The sequence below is a fragment of the Panulirus ornatus genome, chromosome 45 (assembly GCF_036320965.1).
Source record: "Panulirus ornatus isolate Po-2019 chromosome 45, ASM3632096v1, whole genome shotgun sequence".
In the NCBI taxonomy this organism is placed as follows: Eukaryota; Metazoa; Arthropoda; class Malacostraca; order Decapoda; family Palinuridae; genus Panulirus; species Panulirus ornatus.
Window position 1 is genome coordinate 9,218,369 of NC_092268.1, and position 23,833 is coordinate 9,242,201.

General features: G+C 43.9%; 1 protein-coding gene across 1 annotated transcript in view; it reads right to left on the bottom strand.

Annotated features, from left to right (window-relative positions):
* Window positions 1-23,833, bottom strand: part of LOC139762935 (glutamate receptor ionotropic, NMDA 2B-like) — a 421,764-nt gene that overhangs the window by 40,795 nt on the left and 357,136 nt on the right. The window contains exons 19-20 of the mRNA XM_071688232.1: window positions 16,740-16,975; window positions 10,983-11,197 (exon numbers count right to left, since the gene is read on the bottom strand). Coding sequence (XP_071544333.1) covers window positions 10,983-11,197; window positions 16,740-16,975 — 451 coding nt within the window. The remainder of the gene's footprint in view (window positions 1-10,982; window positions 11,198-16,739; window positions 16,976-23,833) is intronic.

A 23,833-nucleotide genomic window follows, 5' to 3' on the forward strand; every position in this document is an offset into this window, starting at 1 on the left:
TCCTCCCCTCCTTGTATTTTAACTTTCTAAAAGGGGAAGCAGAAGAAGGAGTCACGCGAGGAGTGCTCATCCTCCTCGAAGGTTCAGATTGGGGTGTCTAAATGTGTGTGGATGTAACCAAGATGAGAAAAAAGGAGAGATAGGTAGTATGTTTGAGGAAAGGAACCTGGATGTTTTGGCTCTGAGTGAAACGAAGTTTAAGGGTAAAGGGGAAGAGTGGTTTGGGAATGTCTTGGGAGTAAAGTCAGGGGTTAGTGAGAGGACAAGAGCAAGGGAAGGAGTAGCACCGCTCCTGAAACAGAAGTGGTGGGAGTATGTGATAGAGTGTAAGAAAGTAAACTCTTGATTGATATGGGTAAAACTGAAAGTTGATGGAGAGAGATGGGTGATTATTGGTGCAAGTATGAATGATGTACATGTGTATATATGTATATGTCTGTGTCTGTATATATACGTATACGTTGAAATGTATAGGTATGTATATGTGCACGTGTGGACGTGTATGTATATACATGTGTATGTGGGTGGGTTGGGCCATATATATATATATATATATATATATATATATATATATATATATATATATATATATATAATAATTTGTCGCTGTCTCCCGCGTTAGCGAGGTAGCGCAAGGAAACAGACGAAAGAATGGCCCAACCCACCCCCATACACATGTATATACATTCATGGCCACACACATACCTATACATACCTATACATTTCAATGTATACATACATATACATACACAGACAAATACATACATATATGCATGTATATATTCATACTTGCTGCCCTCAGCCATCCCTGTTGCAACCCCGCCACACATAAAATGGCACCCCCCTCCCCCTGCATGCACGCGAGGTAGCGCTAGGAAAAGACACAAAAGGACACATTCGTTCACACTCAGTCTCTAGCTGTCATGTAATAATGCACCGAAACCACAGCTCCCTTTCCACATCCAGGCCCTACAAAACATTCCATGGTTTACCCCAGATGCTTCACATGCCATGGTTCAATGCAATGACAGCAAGTTGACCCCGGTATACCAAATCCTTCCAATTCACTCTATTCCTTGCACACCTTTCACCCTCCTGTATGTTCAGGCCCCGATCACACAAAATCTTTTTCACTCTATCTTTCCACCTCCAATTTGGTCTCCCACTTCTCGTTCCCTCCACCTCCGACACATATATCCTCTTGGTCAATCTTTCCTCAATCATTCTCTCCATGTGACCAAACCATTTCAAAACAACTTATTGTGCTCTCTCAACCACACTCTTTTTATTACCGCACATCTCTCTTACCCAATTATTACTTACTCGATCAAACCACCTCACACCACACATTGTCCTCAAACATCTCATTTCCAGCACATCCACCCTCCTGCGCACAACTCTATCCATAGCCCACGCCTCGCAACCATACAACATTGTTGGAACCACTATTCCTTCAAACATACCAACTTTTGCTTTTCGGGATAATGCTCTTGCCTTCCAACCCCATCCATAAATAAATCAAACAACCATGGAGACATCACACACACCTGCCGCAAACCTACATTCACTGAGAACCAATCACTTTCCTCTCTTCCTACACGTACACATGCCTTACATCCTCGATAAAAACTTTTCACTGCTTCTAACAACTTGCCTCCCACACCATATATTCTTAATACCTTCCACAGAGCATCTCTATCAACTCTATCATATGCCTTCTCCAGATCCTTAAATGCTACATGCAGATCCATTTGCTTTTCTAAGTATTTCTCACATACATTCTTCAAAGCAAACACCTGATCCACACATCCTCTACCACTTCTGAAACCACACTGGCTCTTCCCCAATCTGATGCTCTGTACATGCCTTCACCCTCTCAATCAATACCTTCCCATATAATTTCCCAGGAATACTCAACAAACTTATACCTCTGTAATTTGAGCACTCACTCTTATCCCCTTTGCCTTTGTACAATGGCACTAAGCAAACATTCTGCCAATCCTCAGGCACCTCACCATGAGTCATACATACAATAAATAACCTTACAAATCAGTCAACAACGCAGTCACTCCTTTATTAATAAATTCCACTGCAATACCATCCAAACCCTCTGTCTTGCCGGCTTTCATTTTCCGCAAAGCTTTTACTACCTCTTCTCTGTTTACCAAATCATTTTCCCTAACCCTCTCACTTTGCACACCATCTCGACCAAAACGCCCTATATCTGTCACTCTATCATCAAACACATTCAGCAAACCTTCAAAATACTCACTCCATCACCTCCTCATATCACCACTACTTGTTATCACCTCCCCATTAGTCCCCTTCACTGATGTTCCTATCTTTTTATACTCCCTAAAATCTAATGATACTCTCTCACCCCAACTCTCATTTGCCCTCTTTTTCACCTCTTGCACCTTTCTCTTGACCTCCTGCCTCTCTCTTTTATACATCTTCCAGTCATTTGCATTATTTCCTTGCAAAAATCATCCATATGCCTCTCTCTTCTCTTTCACTAATAATCTTACTTCTTCATCCCACCACTCACTACCGTGAATCTGCCCATCTCCCACGCTTCTCATGCTACAAGCATCTTTTGCACAATCCATCACTGCTTCCCAAAATATATCCCATTCCTCCACTACTCCCCTTATATCCTTTGTTCTCACCTTTTTCCATTCTGTACTCAGTCTCTCCTGGTACTTCCTCACACAAGTCTCCTTCTCAAACTCACTTACTCTCACCACTCTCTTCACCCCAACATTCTTTTCTGAAAATCTCTACATCACCTTCGCCTCCACAAGATAATGATCAGACATCCCTTCAGTTACACCTCTCAGCACATCAACATCCAAAAGTCTCTCTTTCACGCGCCTATCAATTAACACATAATCCAATAATGCTCTATGACCATCTCTCCTACTTACATACGTGTACTTATGTATATCTCGCTTTTAAACCAGGTATTCCCAATCACCAGTCTTTTTAAGCACATAAATCTACAAGCCCTTCACCATTTCCATTTACAACACTGAACACCCCATGTATACCAATTACTCCCTCAACTCTAAGAAACTGGCTCCCACACCATATATTCTTAAAACCTTCCACAGAGCATCTCTATCACCTCTATCGTATGCCTTCTCCAGATCCATAAATGCTACATACAAATCCATTTGCTTTTCTAAGTATTTCTCACATACATTCTTCAAAGCAAACACCTGATCCACACATCCTCTACCACTTCTGAAACCACACTGCTCTTCCCCAATCTGATGCTCTGTACATGCCTTCACCCTCTCAATCAATACCCTCCCATACAATTTCCCAGGAATACTTCCCACGCATTCCTCACGTGTCGTAGAAGGCGACTAAAGGGGACGGGAGCGGGGGGCGAGAAACCCTCCCCTTCTTGTATTTTAACTTTCTAAAAGGGGAAACAGAGGAAGGAGTCACGCGGGGACTGCTCATCCTCCTCGAAGGCTCAGATTGGGGTGTCTAAATGTGTGTGGATGTAACCAAGATGAGAAAAAAGGAGAGATAGAAAGTATGTTTGAGGAAAGGGACCTGGATGTTTTGGCTCTGAGTGAAACGAAGCTCAAGGGTAAAGGGGAAGAGTGGTATGGGAATGTCGTGGGAGTAAAGGCAGAAGTTAGTGAGAGGAGAAGAGCAAGGGAAGGAGTAGCACTGCTCCTGAAACAGGAGTTGTGGGAGTATGTGTTAGAGTGTAAGAAAGTAAATTCTAGATTGATATGGGTAAAACTGAAAGTTGATGGAGAGAGGTAGGTGGTTGTTGGTGGATATGCACCTGGGCATTAGAAGAAAGATCATGAGAGGCAAGTGTTTTGGGAGCAGCTGAATGAGTGTGTTAGTGGTTTTGATGCACAAGACCGGGTTATAGTGATGGGTGATTTGAATGCAAAGGTGAGCAATGTAGCAGTTGAGGGAATAATTGGTATACATGGGGTGTTCAGTGTTGTAAATGGAAATGGTGAAGAGCTTGTAGATTTATGTGCTGAAAAAGGACTGGTGATTGGGAATACCTGGTTGAAAAAGCGAGATATACATAAGTATATGTTTGTAAGTAGGAGAGATGGCCAGAGAGCGTTATTGGATTACATGTTGATATATAGGCGCGAGAAAGAGAGACTTGTGGATGTTAATGTGCTGAGGTGAAACTGGAGGGATGTCTGATCATTATCTTGTGGAGGCGAAGGTGAAGATTTGTATGGGTTTTCAGAAAAGAAGAGAGAATGTTGGGGTGAAGAGAGTGGTGAGAGTAAATGAGCCTGGGAAGGAGACTTGTGGAAGGAAGTACCAGGAGAGACTGAGTACAGAATGGAAAAAGGTGAGAACAAAGGAGGTTAGGGGAGTGGGGGAGGAATGGGATGTATTTAGGGAAGCAGTGATGGCTTGCGCAAAAGATGCTTGTGGCATGAGAAGCGTGGGAGGTGGGTTGATTAGAAAGTGTAGTGAGTAGTAGGATGAAGAAGTAAGATTATTAGTGAAAGAGAAGAGAGAGGCATTTGGACGATTTTTCCAGAGAAATAATGCAAATGAGTGGGAGATGTATAAAAGAAAAAGGCAGGATGTCAAGGGAAAGGTGCAAGAGGTGAAAAAGAGGGCAAATGAGAGTTGGGCTGAGAGAGTATCATTAACTTTTAGGAAGAATAAAAAGATGTTTTGGAAGGAGGTAAATAAAGTGCGTAAGACAAGGGAGCAAATGGGAACTTCAGTGAAGGGGGCTAATGGGGAGGTGATAACAAGTAGTGGTGATGTGAGAAGATGGAGTGAGTATTTTGAAGGTTTGTTGAATGTGCTTGAATGTGTTTTGGTCTAGGTGGTGTGCAAAGTGAGAGGGTTAGGGAAAATGATTTGGTAAACAGAGAAGTGGTAGTAAAAGCATTGCGGAAGATGAAAGCCGGCAAGGCAGCAGGTTTGGATGGTATTGCAGTGGACTTTATTAAAAAAGGAGGTGACTGTATTGTTGAATGGTTGGTAAGGTTGTTTAATGTATGTATGATTCATGGTTAGGTGCCTGAGGATTGGCGGAATGCTTGCATAGTGCCATTGTACAAAGGCAAAGGAATAAGAGTGAGTGCTCAAATTACAGAGGTATAAGTTTGTTGAGTATTCCTGGGAAATTATATGGGAGGGTATTGATTGAGAGGGTGAAGGCATGTACAGAGCATCAGATTGGGGAAGAGCAGTGTGGTTTCAGAAGTGGTAGAGGATGTGTGGATCAGGTGTTTGCTTTGAAGAATGTATGTGAGAAATACTTAGAAAAGCAAATGGATTTGTATGTAGCATTTATGAATCTGGAGAAGGCATATGATAGGGTTGATAGAGATGCTCTGTGGAAGGTATTAAGAATGTATGGTGTGGGAGGCAAGTTGTTAGAAGCAGTGAAAAGTTTTTATCAAGGATGTAAGGCATGTGTACGTGTAGGAAGAGAGGAAAGTGATTGGTTCTCAGTGAATGTAGGTTTGCGGCAGGGGTATGTGATGTCTCCATGGTTGTTTAATTTGTTTATGGATGGGGTTGTTAGGGAGGTGAATGCAAGAGTTTTGGAAAGAGGGGCAAGTATGAAGTCTGTTGTGGATGAGAGAGCTTGGGAAGTGAGTCAGTTGTTGTTCGCTGATGATACAGCGCTGGTGGCTGATTCATGTGAGAAACTGCAGAAGCTGGTGACTGAGTTTGATAAAGTGTGTGAAAGAAGAAAGTTAAGAGTAAGTGTGAATAAGAGCAAGGTTGTTAGGTACCGTAGGGTTGAGGGTCAAGTCAATTGGGAGGTAAGTTTGAATGGAGAAAAACTGGAGGAAGTAAAGTGTTTTAGATATCTGGGAGTGGATCTGGCAGCAGATGGAACCATGGAAGCGGAAGTGGATCATAGGGTGGGGGACGGGGCGAAAATCCTGGGAGCCTTGAAGAATGTGTGGAAGTCGAGAACATTATCTCGGAAAACAAAATGGGTATGTTTGACGGAATAGTGGTTCCAACAATGTTGTATGGTTGCGAGGCGTGGGCTATGGATAGAGTTGTGCGCAGGAGGATGGATGTGCTGGAAATGAGATGTTTGAGGACAATGTGTGGTGTGAGGTGGTTTGATCGAGTAAGTAACGTAAGGGTAAGAGAGATGTGTGGAAATAAAAAGAGCGTGGTTGAGAGAGCAGAAGAGGGTGTTTTGAAATGGTTTGGGCACATGGAGAGAATGAGTGAGGAAAGATTGACCAAGAGGATATATGTGTCGGAGGTGGAGGGAACGAGGAGAAGTGGGAGACCAAATTGGAGGTGGAAAGATGGAGTGAAAAAGATTTTGAGTGATCGGGGCCTGAACATGCAGGAGGGTGAAAGGCGTGCATGGAATAGAGTGAATTGGATCGATGTGGTATACCGGGGTTGACGTGCTGTCAGTGGATTGAATCAAGGCATGTGAAGCGTCTGGGGTAAACCATGGAAAGCTGTGTAGGTATGTATATTTGCGTGTGTGGACGTATGTATATACATGTGTATGGGGGTGGGTTGGGCCATTTCTTTCGTCTGTTTCCTTGCGCTACCTCGCAAACGCAGGAGACAGCGACAAAGCAATATATATATATATATATATATATATATATATATATATATATATATATATATATATATATATATTTCAATGAGAGGCTTTGGAAATTAGTTCTCCGTAAAGTAAAGGCAAAGGAATTTTGCTTGACCAACAATCATGTGTAGTGAGGTTTGAGTCACTATAATGAGGCAGTAATGAGTCGCACTTTTCTACAGGAGAGAACCAAGTTGGTGTAGTTACCCTCAAATTGGCTAATAACTTCTTCGAGACATTTGTGAAGTTACCCCGTGAAGATGGCAAGAATAATTGGGTTGTTAGTATGCAGACGAGTTAAAACTGACGGAGTGATGTGACATGGAGGCAATATCAATGAGACCAACCCACCTGCAGGTGATTATATGCCAGTAATTAATGAGCGGTGTAGTAACGTAAGATAATTAATGAGCGGTGTAGTAACGTAAGATAATTAATGAGCGGTGTAGTAACGTAAGATAATTAATGAGCGGTGTAGTAACGTAAGATAATTAATGAGCGGTGTAGTAACGTAAGATAATTAATGAGCGGTGTAGTAACGTAAGATAATTAATGAGCGGTGTAGTAACGTAAGATATCCATTTATCTGTCCAGCTATCTATTTAAAGGGGAGTAATTAAGGCAGGCAATCTTTTCAAGGGGATTAATTAGTATGGCTGTTCATTAACAGCACACATTACTCAATATAACAATAAAAGGAAGATATCTTGAACGTGCATTACGAATGCGTCATCTCTTTACAGAATAATAACAGATGATAATATATGAGAGAGAGGCTGGAATAATAGTTATAATAATAATCTCTTATCATGATTACATTACAGGTATAATTAACTAATGAGAGGCTGGAATAATAGTTATAATAATAATCTCTTATCATGATTACATTACAGGTATAATTAACTAATGAGAGGCTGGAATAATAGTTATAATAATAATCTCTTATAATGATTACATTACAGGTATAATTAACTAATGAGAGGCTGGAATAATAGTTATAATAATAATCTCTTATCATGATTACATTACAGGTATAATTAACTAATGAGAGGCTGGAATAATAGTTATAATAATAATCTCTTATCATGATTACATTACAGGTATAATTAACTAATGAGAGGCTGGAATAATAGTTATAATAATAATCTCTTATCATGATTACATTACAGGTATAATTAACTAATGAGAGGCTGGAATAATAGTTATAATAATAATCTCTTATCATGATTACATTACAGGTATAATTAACTAATGAGAGGCTGGAATAATAGTTATAATAATAATCTCTTATCATGATTACATTACAGGTATAATTAACTAATGAGAGGCTGGAATAATAGTTATAATAATAATCTCTTATCATGATTACATTACAGGTATAATTAACTAATGAAAGGTAACCATCTGGCATTCAGTAGTAATGGAATGTTCTCTGTTCATGAAGCAAAACTAAAGGAAATTTATCTTGTTAGACATTAATAATGGATGTTATGGCTAGTAATTAAAAGTAATTACTGTAGAGACATGACAAGAAGCACTCATATAATTAGAGGCAGAGATAAGTGATAATTACCCTTGAGTACATTAGTTAGCCTTGGTTATGCTATAAAAGGGTAGTTATAAGTCAATATTATCTCTCTGGCAACAAGAATAAAGTCCAATTGTCTTCTCATTGGCATTAACAAAGTGTTAGTTCTTAAAGGGTAAACAAAAATATTAAGGGCAGTTACATCCAACCAACAATTAAAGCTAGAAGAGTTAGGATGGGGAGGAGGGAGGTTGGGAAGAGGGGAGGGGTTAGATAGAACCAATATAGTATTGTTGTGGAGGTAAAGGTCAAAACAAAAGAAACAACTTGGTTATGACCCATAAGGTTGTGGTTCAATGATACAGTCCCTTGACATGGGACATTTTACAAGTTCAATACTAAAAGGTTTATGTCAAACTTCATACATTAATGAAGTAACACCTGCAGTGTGTTGAACGGCAGGTATGAGTCTGTGTTTACACTTTGTGCAATAGCAATGTTGTCATCAAAGACGTTTGGGAATGTGTGTGTGTGTGTGTGTGTGTGTGTGTGTGTGTGTGTGTGTGTCATGCAGTAGAGGAATCAGAGAGAGAGAGAGAGAGAGAGAGAGAGAGAGAGAGAGAGAGAGAGAGAGAGAGAGAGAGAGAGAGAGAGAGAGAGAGAGACATGTTAACTTGAGGTCATCAATTCACTAATCAACAAAAAGATAAATAACTCCTTCAAAACCTTGATGCCAAGACCATGACACAAAACACGATGACAAATTCATTTCTTTTAAATAATAAGAATAATTAAAAAATCGGTTTCAGGCATGAGAAGAGAATGCTTACACTATAACAAGTTTGTTTAACAAGTCAAACACAAGAGATGCATAATACATACATATGGTGAAGCATCGTTCTCATTCATTCATGTCGTACCTTGTAGTACCCAGCTGGACCATGAGTGGTTAACTGGATGTCATGGTAGAGTTATTAGGGTCAAAGGTGATGCACAGAGGTCAAAGTGCAAGTGTGACGTGATGTTGTTTGGAAAAGGAACTCAACAGCTTGACCTCGACAAGTGACTTTCAAAACGTCGAACTCGAAGTGTCAACAGAAATCAATGAGAAGTGGATCACTACGGTAAAGTGAGCATAAGTTGGCATGGAAATCAGACTTGAATAATAGCGGGGCAAAGAAAATGCAAAAACCAGAGGGAAATGCTTCTGGAACATGTATTGAAGACTGAGAAAGAATAAGTCATAGACTTGGAGGCCACTTAAGCCTCACATTCAACGAGAGCAAAGGCTCTCTCACAACACACTCTTGGAGGTCACCATTGCAAGACACTGGCGGGAAAAGAAGGCAAAAAAAAAAAAAAGGACAGGAAAACTGCATCTTTTCCAGGAGGTTTTCCAGAGGGGGTTTTGACAATGTTTTCCATCGGGTACTCTTGAAGGTTTTCTCCCAAAGAGGTTTCAGGATTGTCTCTAAGACGGTTCTGCCAAAAGGTTTGCAGAGTTGATGAAGGGTTTCTGGCAAGGTTTACTGGAAGAGGTTTCCATGGGATTTTCCAGGAGGGGGAAGGGGAGGGGTTTTGGGGGAAGGTTTTTAACAAGTTTTCTAATGGAAAAGTTTCCAGAAAATTTGGTCCAGGAAAGGCTTTCCAGGTGGTTTTCTTGAGGAAGTTCTTCACCGGCAAAGCTTTCCACTGGAAGGTTTTCTGGATGGTTTTCCAGTAGTAAAGTTTTCCAGGTGGTTTTCTAAGAGATTCAGGGAAAGGCTCTTTGGGGGGGGGGGGTCTCTACCAGAAGGGTTTTCAGGTGGGTTTCTACCAGAAGGTTTCATAGATGGTCATCTTGCAGAAAGATTTTCCAGCAACCTTTCCAAGAGGAAGTTCACCTTTGTTCTTCTTTTTTTAGGAAAACTTTTCTGAGGGAGATCTTCCAGGGAAGGGGTTTCCAGGGGAAGGTTTCTCAAAAGAATCGTTTTCCAGGGAAGATTTTCCTGGAAAACAAGTTTTGGGGAAGGTCTAGAAAACAAGTTTTGGGGAAGGTCCTGGAAAACAAGTTTTGGGGAAGGTCTGGAAAACAAGTTTTGGGGAAGGTCCTGGAAAACAAGTTTTGGGGAAGGTCCTGGAAAACAAGTTTTGGGGAAGGTCTGGAAAACAAGTTTTGGGGAAGGTCTGGAAAACAAGTTTTGGGGAAGGTCTGGAAAACAAGTTTTCGGGAAGGTCTGGAAAAAAGTTTTGGGGAAGGTCTGGAAAACAAGTTTTGGGGAAGGTCTGGAAAACAAGTTTTGGGGAAGGTCTGGAAAACAAGTTTTCGGGAAGGTCTGGAAAACAAGTTTTGGGGAAGGTCTGGAAAACAAGTTTTGGGGAAGGTCTGGAAAACAAGTTTTCGGGAAGGTCCTGGAAAACAAGTTTTGGGGAAGGTCCTGGAAAACAAGTTTTGGGGAAGGTCTGGAAAAAAAGTTTTGGGGAAGGTCTGGAAAAAAGTTTTCGGGAAGGTCCTGGAAAGCAAGTTTTGGGGAAGGTCTGGAAAACAAGTTTTGGGGAAGGTCCTGGAAAACAAGTTTTGGGGAAGGTCCTGGAAAACAAGTTTTGGGGAAGGTCTGGAAAACAAGTTTTCGGGAAGGTCTGGAAAACAAGTTTTGGGGGAGGTCTGGAAAACAAGTTTTGGGGGAGGTCTGGAAAAAAGTTTTGGGGAAGGTCTGGAAAACAAGTTTTGGGGAAGGTCCTGGAAAACATGTTTCTTCCAAGGTTTTCCCAGTTTTTCCTTTAAAGATTTTTCTTTCCAGGTTAAGGTTGTGTTGTGGGAAGGGAAGGTTGTGTTGTGGGACAGACTACGTTCCAGAAGGCTTCCAGACACCTTACCTTGCCGCCTGTGGCTGTTGCTTCTTGAGCGAGGGTTTCACCCCATTGGCTTCCAGTTCCTTTTCCAGGTGTTTGATCCTCATCCTGGCCATGTCCAACTCGTGTTTGACCTTCCAGATGTGCGTATCGCACAGCGGATCCCGACACCGGTGTCGACGCAGTTTGTCCGTGGCCTCGTAAACTGCCCCACGGAACGTTAGCGACTTGCCCATACTCTGTTGGAAGAGAGAAAAGGCGGGAGCAAGTTAAGAGAGGTGGATGGTGGTGGGCGAAGGGGTTAAGAGAGGTGGATGGTGGTGGGGAGGGAGTTAGAAGTGGTGGATGGTGGAAAGAGAGGGAAAGATTGAAGAATATGTTTGAGACGAGAGAGAGAGAGAGAGAGAGAGAGAGAGAGAGAGAGAGAGAGAGAGAGAGAGAGAGAGAGAGAGAGAGAATGTATATATATATACACACACGAGATACAAAGACTTCTCTATAATCTATGAATCTATAACTGATAATGAAAATGACAAAGGAAATTAATCAAGACCAAAGAGAGAAATGTATGGAATGATAACTTTCATGATTTTAACCAACATTAACATTTTAACCAACATTAACATTTTAACCAACATTAACATTCTAACCAACATTAACATTTGAACCAACATTAACATTTTAACCAACATTAACATTTTAACCAACATCAATATTCTAACCAACATTAACATTTTAACCAACATTAACATTTTAACCAACATTAACATTTTAACCAACATTAACATTTTAACCAACATTAACATTTTAACCAACATTAACATTTTAACCAACATTAACATTTAAGATGAGACAAACTTCTTTATCTACACTACACAAGACCCACACACGAGGTCATCAACACAGAGGGTAGCATTAACATCACTATCACAAACTATTTAACATCTCAATGTAAACAACCCACACAATTATTAACATCTTTATACACATATTTAACTGGAGTACGTGTAAACAAAAATGTAAATAATGGCGTAAAGCAGTAGTGATTAATATGACACTGGGTCAAACCATTAGACACTGGGTCAAACCATTAGACACTGGGTCAAACCATTAGACACTGGGTCAAACCATTAGACACTGGGTCAAACCATTAGACACTGGGTCAAATCATTAGACACTGGGTCAAATCATTAGACACTAGGTCAAACCATTAGACACTGGGTCAAATCATTAGACACTGGGTCAAATCATCAGACACTGGGTCAAACCATTAGACACTGGGTCAAATCATTAGACACTGGGTCAAACCATTAGACACTGGGTCAAACCATTAGACACTGGGTCAAACCATTAGACACTGGGTCAAATCATTAGACACTAGGTCAAACCATTAGACACTGGGTCAAATCATTAGACACTAGGTCAAACCATTAGACACTGGGTCAAACCATTAGACACTGGGTCAAATCATCAGACACTGGGTCAAACCATTAGACACTGGGTCAAACCATTAGACACTGGGTCAAACCATTAGACACTGGGTCAAATCATTAGACACTGGGTCAAACCATTAGACACTGGGTCAAATCATTAGACACTGGGTCAAACCATTAGACACTGGGTCAAATCATTAGACACTGGGTCAAATCATTAGACACTGGGTCAAACCATCAGACACTGGGTCAAATCATTAGACACTGGGTCAAACCATTAGACACTGGGTCAAATCATTAGACACTGGGTCAAATCATTAGACACTGGGTCAAACCATTAGACACTGGGTCAAATCATTAGACACTAGGTCAAACCATTAGACACTGAGTCAAACCATTAGACACTGGGTCAAACCATTAGACACTGGGTCAAACCATTAGACACTGGGTCAAATCATTAGACACTAGGTCAAACCATTAGACACTGAGTCAAACCATTAGACACTGGGTCAAACCATTAGACACTGGGTCAAACCATTAGACAATGGGTCAAACCATTAGACACTGGGTCAAACCATTAGACACTGGGTCAAACCATTAGACACTGGGTCAAACCATTAGATACTGGGTCAAACCATTAGACACTGGGTCAAACCATTAGATACTGGGTCAAACCATTAGATACTGGGTCAAACCATTAAACACTGGGTCAAACCATCAGACACTGGGTCAAACCATTAGACACTGGGTCAAACCATCAGACACTGGGTCAAACCATCAGAAACTGGGTCAAACCATTAGACACTGGGTCAAACCATTAGACACTGGGTCAAACCATTAGACACTGGGTCAAATCATTAGACACTGGGTCAAACCATCAGAAACTGGGTCAAACCATTAGACACTGGGTCAAACCATTAGACACTGGGTCAAACCATTAGACACTGGGTCAAACCATTAGACACTGGGTCAAACCATCAGACACTGGGTCAAACCATTAGACACTGGGTCAAACCATTAGACACTGGGTCAAACCATCAGACACTGGGTCAAACCATTAGACACTGGGTCAAACCATTAGACACTAGGTCAAACTATTAGACACTGGGTCAAACCATTAGATACTGGGTCAAACCATTAGACACTGGGTCAAACCATTAGACACTGGGTCAAACCATTAGACACTGGGTCAAACCATTAATATAAATGCTCAAAGGCTGACACTGAAGCTGATGACTCTCCAACCAAAGACAAGACAGAGAGGAATGTAAACAAACATGTCCTACAATACTACAAGAATTATACAACATTATATGTCCTACAATACTACAAGAATTATACAACATTATATGTCCTACAATACTACAAGAATTATACTACATTATATGTCCTACAATACTACAAGAATTATACAACACTATATGTCCTACAATACTACAAGAATTATACAACATTATATGTCCTACAATACTACAAGAATTATACTACATTATATGTCCTACAATACTACAAGAATTATACAACATTATATGCCCTACAATACTACAAGAATTATACAACATTATATGTCCTACAATACTACAAGAATTATACAACATTATATGTCCTACAATACTACAAGAATTATACAACATTATATGTCCTACAATACTACAAGAATTATACAACATTATATGTCCTACAATACTACAAGAATTATACAACATTATATGTCCTACAATACTACAAGAATTATACAACATTATATGTCCTACAATACTACAAGAATTATACAACATTATATGTCCTACAATACTACAAGAATTATACAACATTATATGTCCTACAATACTACAAGAATTATACAACATTATATGTCCTACAATACTACAAGAATTATACAACATTATATGTCCTACAATACTACAAGAATTATACAACATTATATGTCCTACAATACTACAAGAATTATACAACATTATATGTCCTACAATACTACAAGAATTATACAACATTATATGTCCTACAATACTACAAGAATTATACAACATTATATGTCCTACAATACTACAAGAATTATACAACATTATATGTCCTACAATACTACAAGAATTATACAACATTATATGTCCTACAATACTACAAGAATTATACAACATTATATGTCCTACAATACTACAAGAATTATACAACATTATATGTCCTACAATACTACAAGAATTATACAACATTATATGTCTACAATACAAGAATTATACAACATTATATGTCCTACAATACTACAAGAATTATACAACATTATATGTCCTACAATACTACAAGAATTATACAACATTATATGTCCTACAATACTACAAGAATTATACAACATTATATGTCCTACAATACTACAAGAATTATACAACATTATATGTCCTACAATACTACAAGAATTATACAACATTATATGTCCTACAATACTACAAGAATTATACAACATTATATGTCCTACAATACTACAAGAATTATACAACATTATATGTCCTACAATACTACAAGAATTATACTACATTATATGTCCTACAATACTACAAGAATTATACAACATTATATGTCCTACAATACTACAAGAATTATACAACATTATATGTCCTACAATACTACAAGAATTATACTACATTATATGTCCTACAATACTACAAGAATTATACTACATTATATGTCCTACAATACTACAAGAATTATACTACATTATATGTCCTACAATACTACAAGAATTATACTACACTATATGTCCTACAATACTACAAGAATTATACTACATTATATGAGAGAACGACTGGACTCACCAGGCTAACGACTGGACTCACCAGGCTAACGAGTGGACTCACCAGGCTAACGAGAGAACGACTGGACCCACCAGGCTAACGAGAGAACGACTGGACCCACCAGGCTAACGAGAGAACGACTGGACCCACCAGGCTAACGAGAGAACGACTGGACTAACGAGAGAACGACCAGGCTAACGAGTGGACTCACCAGGCTAACGAGAGAACGAGTGGACTCACCAGGGTAACGAGAGAACGACTGGACTCACCAGGCTAACGAGAGAACGACCAGGCTAACGAGAGAACGATCAGGCTAACGAGTGGACTCACCAGACTAACGAGAGAACGACCAGGCTAACGAGTGGACTCACCAGGCTAACGAGTGGACTCACCAGGCTAACGAGAGAACGGCTGGACCCACCAGGCTGACGAGAGAACGACTGGACTTACGAGAGAACGACTGGACTAACGAGAGAACGACCAGGCTAACGAGTGGACTCACCAGGCTAACGAGTGGACTCACCAGGCTAACGAGAGAACGGCTGGACTCACCAGGCTAACGAGTGGACTCACCAGGCTAACGAGTGGACTCACCAGGCTAACGAGTGGACTCACCAGGCTAACGAGAGAACGGCTGGACCCACCAGGCTGACGAGAGAACGACTGGACTTACGAGAGAACGACTGGACTAACGAGAGAACGACCAGGCTAACGAGTGGACTCACCAGGCTAACGAGTGGACTCACCAGGCTAACGAGTGGACTCACCAGGCTAACGAGTGGACTCACCAGGCTAACGAGAGAACGAGTGGACTCACCAGGCTAACGAGAGAACGACTGGACTCACCAGGCTAACGAGAGAACGACCAGGCTAACGAGAGAACGATCAGGCTAACGAGTGGACTCACCAGACTAACGAGAGAACGACCAGGCTAACGAGTGGACTCACCAGGCTAACGAGTGGACTCACCAGGCTAACGAGAGAACGGCTGGACCCACCAGGCTGACGAGAGAACGACTGGACTTACGAGAGAACGACTGGACTAACGAGAGAACGACCAGGCTAACGAGTGGACTCACCAGGCTAACGAGTGGACTCACCAGGCTAACGAGAGAACGGCTGGACCCACCAGGCTGACGAGAGAACGACTGGACTTACGAGAGAACGACTGGACTAACGAGAGAACGACCAGGCTAACGAGTGGACTCACCAGGCTAACGAGTGGACTCACCAGGCTAACGAGAGAACGGCTGGACCCACCAGGCTGACGAGAGAACGACTGGACTTACGAGAGAACGACCAGGCTAACGAGTGGACTCACCAGGCTAACGAGAGAACGGCTGGACCCACCAGGCTGACGAGAGAACGACTGGACTAACGAGAGAACGACTGGACTAACGAGAGAACGACCAGGCTAACGAGTGGACTCACCAGGCTAACGAGTGGACTCACCAGGCTAACGAGAGAACGGCTGGACCCACCAGGCTGACGAGAGAACGACTGGACTTACGAGAGAACGACTGGACTAACGAGAGAACGACCAGGCTAACGAGTGGACTCACCAGGCTAACGAGTGCACAGCATCCTCCACTGTCCTTCTTGGCTAAGTGTTTCCTGACGTACTTGAAGTAGACGTGTTCGAGTGCTAGGAGAACGATGGCTAGGACCATGCCAATGCCTAGCAGTAAGTAAGCAGAGAGAAACTGCTCGATGGCCAGCGGTTCTGAAGCGCGTCTCTGCTGTTTCATGGGTTTACACGTCCCTGTCATCCAGAACCGCTGCAGGCGCTCGATGTCTCCTGTGGGAAACGGAGAAGACGACAATGCATTATGGTTGGTTTGTGTGTGTGTGGGGGGGGGTTGCTTTATGAGGGGGGGGTTGCTTTATGAGGGGGGGGTTGCTTTATGAGAGGAGGGGGGTTGCTTTATGAGAGGAGGGGGGGGTTGCTTTATGAGAGGAGGGGGGGTTGCTTTATGAGAGGAGGGGGGTTGCTTTATGAGAGAGAGGGTTGCTTTATGAGGGGGGTTGCTTTATGAGAGGAGGGGGGTTGCTTTATGAGAGGAGGGGGGGTTGCTTTATGAGGGGGGGGTTGCTTTATGAGAGGAGGGGGGGGTTGCTTTATGAGGGGGGTTGCTTTATGAGGGGGGGGTTGCTTTATGAGAGGAGGGGGGGGGTTGCTTTATGAGGGGGGTTGCTTTATGAGGGGGGGGTTGCTTTATGAGAGGAGGGGGGGTTGCTTTATGAGGGGGGTTGCTTTATGAGGGGGGGGTTGCTTTATGAGAGGAGGGGGGTTGCTTTATGAGAGAGAGGGTTGCTTTATGAGAGAAGGGGGGGTTGCTTTATGAGGGGGGTTGCTTTATGAGGGGGGGGGGTTGCTTTATGAGAGGAGGGGGGTTGCTTTATGAGAGAGAGGGTTGCTTTATGAGAGAAGGGGGGGTTGCTTTATGAGGGGGGTTGCTTTATGAGAGGAGGGGGGTTGCTTTATGAGAGAGAGGGTTGCTTTATGAGAGGATGGGGGTTGCTTTATGAGAGGAGGGGGGTTGCTTTATGAGGGGGGGGTTGCTTTATGAGAGGAGGGGGGTTGCTTTATGAGAGGAGGGGGGTTGCTTTATGAGAGGAGGGGGGTTGCTTTATGAGAGGAGGGGGGTTGCTTTATGAGAGGAGGGGGGTTGCTTTATGAGAGAGAGGGTTGCTTTATGAGAGGAGGGGGTTGCTTTATGAGAGGAGGGGGGGTTGCTTTATGAGAGAGAGGGTTGCTTTATGAGAGGAGGGGGGTTGCTTTATGAGAGGAGGGGGTTGCTTTATGAGAGGAGGGGGGTTGCTTTATGAGAGGAGGGGGGGTTGCTTTATGAGAGGAGGGGGGGTTGCTTTATGAGAGGAGGGGGTTGCTTTATGAGAGAGAGGGTTGCTTTATGAGAGGAGGGGGGGTTGCTTTATGAGAGGAGGGGGTTGCTTTATGAGAGGGGGATTGCTTTATGAGAGGAGGGGGGGGTTGCTTTATGAGAGAGGGGGTTGCTTTAAGAGAGAGGGGGGGTTGCTTTATGAGAGAGAGGGTTGCTTTATGAGAGGAGGGGGTTGCTTTATGAGAGGAGGGGGGGTTGCTTTATGAGAGGAGGGGGGGTTGCTTTATGAGAGGAGGGGGGTTGCTTTATGAGAGGAGGGGGGGTTGCTTTATGAGAGAGAGGGTTGCTTTATGAGAGGAGGGGGGTTGCTTATGAGAGGAGGGGGGGTTGCTTTATGAGAGGAGGGGTTGCTTTATGAGAGAGGAGGGGGTTGCTTTATGAGAGGATGGGGGTTGCTTTATGAGAGAGAGGGTTGCTTTATGAGAGGAGGGGGGTTGCTTTATGAGAGGAGGGGGTTGCTTTATGAGAGGAGGGGGGGTTGCTTTATGAGAGGAGGGGGGTTGCTTTATGAGAGGAGGGGGGTTGCTTTATGAGAGGAGGGGTGATCTTGTGAGAAAAGGTTACAAAATTTATCATAATTACGTCCAATCTGTTAGTAAATAAATGTTAATGATGCTGTTATCATGTTAACTCTAAATGTTAATGATGCTGTTATCTTGTTAACTGTAAATGTTAATGATGCTGTTATCTTGTTAACTGTAAATGTTAATGATGCTGTTATCATGTTAACTCTAAATGTTAATGATGCTGTTATCTTGTTAACTGTAAATGTTAATGATGCTGTTATCTTGTTAACTGTAAATGTTAATGATGCTGTTATCTTGTTAACTGTAAATGTTAATGATGCTGTTATCTTGTTAACTGTAAATGTTAATGATGCTGTTATCTTGTTAACTGTAAATGTTAATGATGCTGTTATCTTGTTAACTGTAAATGTTAATAATGCTGTTATCTTGTTAACTGTAAATGTTAATGATGCTGTTATCTTGTTAACTGTAAATGTTAATGATGCTGTTATCTTGTTAACTGTAAATGTTAATGATGCTGTTATCTTGTTAACTGTAAATGTTAATGATGCTGTTATCTTGTTAACTCTAAATGTTAATGATGCTGTTATCTTGTTAACTGTAAATGTTAATGATGCTGTTATCTTGTTAACTGTAAATGTTAATGATGCTGTTATCTTGTTAACTCTAAATGTTAATGATGCTGTTATCTTGTTAACTGTAAATGTTAAATCTACAAATTCCTCTATACGAAAAAAAATAATAATGCTGTTAGCTTTGTACAATAGCTCTATAAACAGCTAAGTGTGTTCAGCTTTTGTTAGCTCTGTGAAAGGTGGGGGGGGGGGGAGTTGATGTGTTAGCTTTGTACTGCCAAAATAGAAAAAGCTATGTTAGCTGAGGGACATGTTAGCTGTGTTAAATGTATGATTAACATATTGTCGTAATTCGGACGGTTGGGGTTGAAGGAACGACCCTTGAACACGACGGTATACGACCCTTGAACACGACGGTATACGACCCTTGAACACGACGGTATACGACCCTTGAACACGACGGTATACGACCCTTGAACACGACGGTATACGACCCTTGAACACGACGGTATACGACCCTTGAACACGACGGTATACGACCCTTGAACACGACGGTATACGACCCTTCAGCACGACGGTATACGACCCTTGAACACGACGGTATACGACCCTTGAACACGACGGTATACGACCCTTGAACACGACGGTATACGACCCTTGAACACGACGGTATACGACCCTTGAACACGACGGTATACGACCCTTGAACACGACGGTATACGACCCTTGAACACGACGGTATACGACCCTTGAACACGACGGTATACGACCCTTCAGCACGACGGTATACGACCCTTGAACACGACGGTATACGACCCTTGAACACGACGGTATACGACCCTTGAACACGACGGTATACGACCCTTGAACACGACGGTATACGACCCTTGAACACGACGGTATACGACCCTTGAACACGACGGTATACGACCCTTGAACACGACGGTATACGACCCTTGAACACGACGGTATACGACCCTTGAACACGACGGTATACGACCCTTCAGCACGACGGTATACGACCCTTGAACACGACGGTATACGACCCTTGAACACGACGGTATACGACCCTTGAACACGACGGTATACGACCACACGTCGTACATTGGTTATCCCAGAGACCATCATTGGTCTACGCTTCAGCGTCCACGTCCCCCCCGGACCCCAGCCCGCGCATGCGCAACACCTCACGACAAAGACGTCCTCCCCCCCCACCCCCCACCCCCGAAACCAAACTTTACTCCCATCTGCGTCGTCTTAAGGGCGAGTGGGGGGGCGGGGGGAGTGGGGGGGAGTGGGGGGTCAGGTGGGGTCGTCCAGCCTCCTAGGAGGGAGGGACATTATGCATCAAAATGACGTGAGTGGATCATGTCTGAGAGAGAGAGAGAGAGAGAGAGAGAGAGAGAGAGAGAGAGAGAGAGAGAGAGAGAGAGAGGGAGAGAGGGAGGGAGAGAGAGAGAGAGAGAGAGAGAGGGAGGGAGGGAGAGATAGAGAGAGAGAGAGAGAGAGAGAGAGAGAGAGAGAGAGAGAGAGAGAGAGAGAGAGAGAGAGAGAGAGAGAGAGAGAGAGAGAGAGAGAGAGAGAGGTGAGAGGTGAGGTGGGGGAGTCGATCAATAACTTAAATGTCACCCCCTCGTGTTTGAGGGAGGGAGAGGGACACGGGATAAGAGAGGCGAGGAGAAAACCTGGGGAGATGATGACTGGTCCACTGGGGAGATGATGACTGGTCCACTGGGGAGATGATGACTGGTCTGCTGGGGAGATGATGACTGGTCCACTGGGGAGATGATGACTGGTTCACTGGGGAGATGATGACTGGTCCACTGGGGAGATGATGACTGGTCCACTGGGGAGATGATGACTGGTCCACTGGGGAGATGATGACTGGTCCACTAGGGAGATGATTACTGGTCCGCTGGGGAGATGATGACTGGTCCACTGAGGAGATGATGACTGGTCCACTGGGGGGAGATGATGACTGGTCCACTGGGGAGATGATGACTGATCCACTGGGGAGATGATGATTGGTCCACTGGGGGGAGATGATGACTGGTCCGCTGGGGAGATGATGACTGGTCCACTGGGGAGATAACTGGTCCGCTGGGAGATGATGACTGGTCCACTGGGGAGATGATGACTGGTCCACTGGGGAGATGATGACTGGTCCACTGGGGAGATGATGACTGGTCCACTGGGGAGATGATTACTGGTCCACAGGGGAGATGATGACTGGTCCACTGGGGAGATGATGACTGGTCCACTGGGGAGATGATGACTGGTCCACTGGGTAGATGATGACTGGTCCACTGGGGAGATGATGACTGGTCCACTGGGGAGATGATGACTGGTCCACTAGGGAGATGATAACTGGTCCACTGGGGAGATGATGACTGGTCCACTATGGAGATGGTGACTGGTCCATTGGGAGGAGATAAATGGTCCACACGGAGATGACTGGTCCACTGGGGAGATGATGACTGGTCCACTGGGGAGATGAAGACTGGTCCACTGGGGAGATGATGACTGTCCACTAGGGAGATGATGACTGGTCCCACTGGGAGATGATGGACTGGTCCACTAGGAGAGGAACTGGTCCACTTGGGGATATGAGAACTGGTCCGCTGGGGAGATGATTACTGGTCCACTGGGGAGATGATGACTGGTCCACTGGGGAGATGATGACTGGTCCACTGGGGAGATGACTGGTCCACTGGGGAGATGATTACTGGTCCACAGGGGAGATGATGACTGGTCCACTGGGGAGATGATGACTGGTTCACTGGGGAGATGATGACTGGTCCACTGGGTAGATGATGACTGGTCCACTGGGGAGATGATGACTGGTCCACTATGGAGATGGTGACTGGTCCAATGGGGAGATGACTGGTCCACTGGGGAGATGATGACTGGTCCACTAGGGAGATGATGACTGGTCCACTGGGGAGATGATGACTGGTCCACTAGGGAGATGATAACTGGTCCACTGGGGAGATGATGACTGGTCCACTAGGGAGATGATGACTGGTCCACTGGGGAGATGATGACAGGTCCACTAGGGAGATGATGACTGGTTCATTGGGAGGAGATAAATGGTCCACAGGGGAGATGACTGGTCCACACGGGAGATGACTGGTCCACTGGGGAGATGATGACTGGTCCAATGGGGAGATGACTGGTCCACTGGGGAGATGATGACTGGTCCACTAGGGAGATGATGACTGGTCCACTGGGGAGATGATGACTGGTCCACTAGGGAGATGATAACTGGTCCACTGGGGAGATGATGACTGGTCCACTGGGGAGATGATGACTGGTCCACTAGGGAGATGACTGGTCCACTGGGGAGATAATGACTGGTCCACTAGGGAGATGATAACTGGTCCACTGGGGAGATGATGACTGGTCCACTAGGGAGATGATGACTGGTCCACTGGGGAGATGATGACAGGTCCACTAGGGAGATGATGACTGGTCCATTGGGAGGAGATAAATGGTCCACAGGGGAGATGACTGGTCCACACGGGAGATGACTGGTCCACTGGGGAGACGATGACTGGTCCAATGAGGAGATGACTGGTCCACTGGGGAGATGATGACTGGTCCACTAGGGAGATGATGACTGGTCCACTAGGGAGATGATGACTGGTCCACTAGGGAGATGATAACTGGTCCACTGAGGAGATGATGACTGGTCCACTGGGGAGATGATGACTGGTCCACTAGGGAGATGACTGGTCCACTGGGGAGATGATGACTGGTCCACTAGGGAGATGATAACTGGTCCACTGGGGAGATGATGACTGGTCCACTAGGGAGATGATGACTGGTCCACTGGGGAGATGATGACAGGTCCACTAGGGAGATGATGACTGGTCCATTGGGAGGATATAAATGGTCCACAGGGGAGATGACTGGTCCACACGGGAGATGACTGGTCCACTGGGGAGATGATGACTGGTCCAATGGGGAGATGACTGGTCCACTGGGGAGATGATGACTGGTCCACTAGGGAGATGATGACTGGTCCACTGGGGAGATGATGACTGGTCCACTAGGGAGATGATAACTGGTCCACTGGGGAGATGATGACTGGTCCACTGGGGAGATGATGACTGGTCCACTAGGGAGATGACTGGTCCACTGGGGAGATGATGACTGGTCCACTGGGGAGATGATAACTGGTCCACTGGGGAGATGATGACTGGTCCACTAGGGAGATGATGACTGGTCCACTGGGGAGATGATGACAGGTCCACTAGGGAGTTGATGACTGGTCCATTGGGAGGAGATAAATGGTCCACAGGGGAGATGACTGGTCCACTAGGGAGATGACTGGTCCACTGGGGAGAAGATGAAGGCAGGTGCGGGGAGATAAACTGTCAATTATCGTAAGACCAATTAAGTCGTTCGGTAGTTTTCTGAATATTCCCTACCAGCTGACGACCAGAGAATACTGTGAATATTTTCTTGTGACTGAACGACCAGTGAAAGAAGTGAATGCCTTCTTTCGAATGGGAGTCCAGTGAAGGAGATGAATGTCTCTCTCTCGACATGCATTCACTGAAGGAAGCAAATGGCCATAAAACCAGCAGACAACCTCACACAAGGCCACCACACGAACCATCTACGACCCCCCCTTCCCCACACTCTC